We start from the raw sequence: 3795 nt of genomic DNA on the forward strand, positions 1-3795 counted from the left end.
AATCAATATATATATATATATATATATATATATATATATATATATATATATTTTTTAAATGACATATGAATAGATTGGAAGGCTATGGAAGTGCTTATGATACATACTTCTGTGTGTGTGTGTATCTTATGATAGATACATGATATATGTAAGATATATATATGTATATATAGGGTGTCCCCCAAAATGTATACACACTTTGAATAACTATTCATTCCAATGTGTTAAATCTGAAAAGAAAGAAACATCAGTTGAGCTATCTGCTGTTACAGTACGTATACATTTTTGGGGGACTGTGGTGTGTGTGTGTGTGTGTGTGTGTGTGTGTGTGTGTGTGTAGCATATGATATAAATATATCATAGACAAAAAAAAAGTATGTACTAGTAGCTCTTGCGGGTCGCTCACCTTCGTGGTCTTATTCTGAATAATAAATACCCCCTAGTGACCGGGGCACACATGCCTGTCTTCACAGCGGCCCCAGCATCAGCCTCCGATATGGAGTTCGAGAGTGGGATGGGCAAGGCTGGGTGGGGGAATACAGATGATTGAGGGGATTAAAAATAAAGGGCATTTTCCAACTCCACAGGTCAGAACGCAAGCTGCTCACTCTTCCAGCAAAACGCAGACACATCTGAACGCGAGAAAGCGTGGCCGCGAGGTCAAGGCACTGCCTTCCGCAAGCAAAGCCGGCCTTTCCCACGTCACTCACCCCGCGGGTCCGTCACTGCACCATCTTGTACACGGGGTCGCCCACTTTCAAGCTTCCGATTTTTTCCACCGAATAATAGATCCCAAAAAGTGGGGATGACTTGTAGATGTGCTTCTCGGAAGGATTACACAGGCGGTAGCTGAAAGAAGCCGGAATTCATCCTCAGGAATCCAAAAGGGTTAATAACCTAAGTGCTTTTGCCCTAGCCGGTTTGGCTCAGTGGATAGAGTGTCGGCCTGTTGACCAAAGGGTCCCGGGTTTGATTCCGGTCAAGGGCACATACCTTGGTTACAGGCTCCTCCCCAGTCTGGGCCCTGGTCAGGGCTCGTGCAGGAGGCAACCAATTGATGTGTCTCTCTCACATTGATGTTTCTCTGTCTTTCCCTCTCTCTAAAAATCAGTGGAAAAATGCCCTAGCCAGTTTGGCTCAGTGGATAGAGCGTCAGCCTGTGAACTGAAGAGTCCCAGGTTCGATTCTGGTCAAGGGCATGTACCTTAGTTGCAGGCACATCCGCAGTGCGGGGGCGTGCAGGAGGCAGCTGACTGATGTTTCTCTCTCATCGATGTTTCTGGCTCTCTGTCCCTCTCCCTTCCTCTCTGTAAAAAAAAAATCAATAAAATATTTTTAAAAAATCAATGGAAAAATATCCTTGGGTGAGGATTAAAAAATAAAAAATAATCATCTAAGTGCTTTTCATAGAATTCAAGCTTTCATCCCCAGCTTATTTATAAGCGGCAGGCCATAGATGCTTCTCTTTCTCATTGATGTTTCTCTCTCTCTCCTTCTCCCTCCCGCTCCTTTTCTCTCTCTCTACAATCGACAAAAACACATATTTTTTTAAAAATTGTCAAAAGCACTAAAAGATGCATCCAGAAGCAAAGAGGAAGCAGCACTCCCAATAACCGATAGACAGAAATCAACCGGAAGGCCGAGTGGAAGGTGCCCGAACAGAACCCCTCCGCCCACAGGTGGTTCTAGGTGGGGGTCACATTAAGTCTACCAGACCTGAGGCCCTGAACCTAACTGTCCCCTATACCTGGGCTCCTGAGCATTAAAGAGAAAAAACCAACATGACATAGAAAAATGTTAGTTACATGCAAACAAGTGGTTAGAATAAGATGGAACTTGGAGACATTGTAGAAAATAGGTCTACCTTTCATCTACCTTTCATCTAGCGCCAATATTCCACCTTTGTGTGGAAATTACCTAAAAATCGGTACAGCAGTCTGGTTTAAAAACACACTGGACACGTGTCCTACCTCTTCAGCGTCTCCAGGGGCTCCTTTCTGTCTATCACTCCGGTATCCGGGTCCACCGTGGTCATGACGCACCTGTCAGGCAGGAGCCACGGGTTAGGGGCCGATTAAGAACCGATGGGCGGGCCACACCCCAGGGGTCAAGTCTCGCGAGAGTCCTTACCTGGGGCAAGCCAAAACCTTTTTCATTTCCGTGCTGCCAATTCGGATTTCGTCCCAGGTATCCTAGGAGAAGAGGGAACACTATCTGTTGAATTAAGGCTTCATTCGTCTTTTTTTTTTTAAATTATTTTTTATCCAGATGTTTGCACAGCTTGCTCTTTACTTCACCACGGCCTCATTTTATTTTTATTTATTTTTTTTAAATATATTTTTATTGATTTCAGAGAGGAAGAGAGAGGGAGAGAGAGAGATCAATGATGAGAGAGAATACTGATTGGCTGCCTCCTGCACGCTCCCTATTGGGGATCAAGCCCGCAATCCAGGCATCAGCTATTGGGGTACATTTATGAGCTGACCCGAATCAAACCTGGGACCCTTCAGTCCGCAGGCCAACGCTCTATCCACTGAGCCAAACCGGCTAGGCAGTGGTTCTCAACCTGTGGGTCATGACCCTTTCACAGGGGTCGCCCAAGACCATCGGAAAACACATCTATAATTACATATTGTTTTTGTGATTCATCACTATGCTTTAATTATGTTCAATTTGTAACAATGAAATTGGGGTCACCACAACATGAGGAACTGTATTAAAGGGTCGCGGCATGAGGAAGGTTGAGAACCACTAGGCTAGGGCAAGGCTTCATTCGTCTTTAAAGCAGTTTATTCTTTGGCTGGTACTAGCCATGAAGCTAAGCACAAGAAAGAAGTGCGAGAAGACACCAAGGAATAGCTCCCAAAAGGACTCAAAGGTGATTGGGGAAGGAGTTTTCCGCACTGCCAACCCTGCAGGGTCGGAGTTGGCCCAGGCGAAAGGAGACAGCCGTTCCCATTCCAACACAGGGGTGGGGAACGTCCGGCCCACGGGCCCCGTATGAGGACCTGGAAATCCTTTGGTCTGGCCCTGCCAAGGCATTAGGGGTGAGTTCATGAAATGTTTGGCCAACAATAGCAGGCTGATTTTTAAGCTGATCCTTTCGTATGGCCCGGGAACGATGTTATAAATATCCAAAAGGTTCCCCACCCCGGCTAGTGTCTTGAACAGCACATTCTGAGCGTGATGCACAAAACCAGGGAGCCACTGACCTCCTCAAAGGCATCGCAGCCCGTCACCACGATATTTGGCCGGAATTGCTCCATCTTCACCTTCTTCTCTAGCCTGGTGTTCAGATCCGCCAGGGAGGCCTCCGAGATGATCATTACCGGGCTGCAGTCCGGGTAGGCCACCTGCGCCAAGAGCACGGTCCCCTCAGGCCTCGCCGCCTCGTGGCATTCCCTGGGCCAACTGCAAAGCTAAGCAAAGCCTAGAAGCCAACCCCGGCCGGTGTGGCTCAGTGGATAGAGCACCAGCCTGCGGACTGAAGAGTCCCAGGTTTGATTCCCAGTCAAGAGCACATGCCTGGGTGGCGGGCTCGATCCCCAGTAGGGGGCGTGTAGGAGGCAGCCGATCCATGATTCTCTCTCATCGTTGATGCTTCCCTCTCTCTCTCCCTCTCCCTTCCTCTCTGACATCAAAAATATATTTTTTTTAAAAAGTCTAGAAGCAAAAACACCCAAGTGCAGAAGGGAAGAGGGGATGCTCCGAGCTTGGAAATGGCCAAGTCAGCTCTGGGCTTAAGGGGGGAGGGGGGTTCCCCGCCGACCATACACTGAAGGCAGCAGCCAGGCT

At 47.5% G+C, this 3795-nt stretch overlaps 1 protein-coding gene across 1 annotated transcript in view; it reads right to left on the reverse strand.

The window, feature by feature from the left end:
• Positions 1-688: 688 nt before the first annotated feature.
• LOC102418305 (mitochondrial amidoxime reducing component 2) overlaps positions 689-3795 on the reverse strand; it is a 14007-nt gene continuing 10900 nt past the window's right edge. The window contains 4 exon segments of the mRNA XM_023745084.1: positions 689-849; positions 1971-2042; positions 2131-2192; positions 3213-3353. Of these exon segments, the coding sequence (XP_023600852.1) occupies positions 723-849; positions 1971-2042; positions 2131-2192; positions 3213-3353 (402 nt within the window). The 3' untranslated portion in view covers positions 689-722.

Source organism: Myotis lucifugus, unplaced genomic scaffold (genome assembly GCF_000147115.1).
Source record: "Myotis lucifugus unplaced genomic scaffold, Myoluc2.0 scaffold_514, whole genome shotgun sequence".
In the NCBI taxonomy this organism is placed as follows: Eukaryota; Metazoa; Chordata; class Mammalia; order Chiroptera; family Vespertilionidae; genus Myotis; species Myotis lucifugus.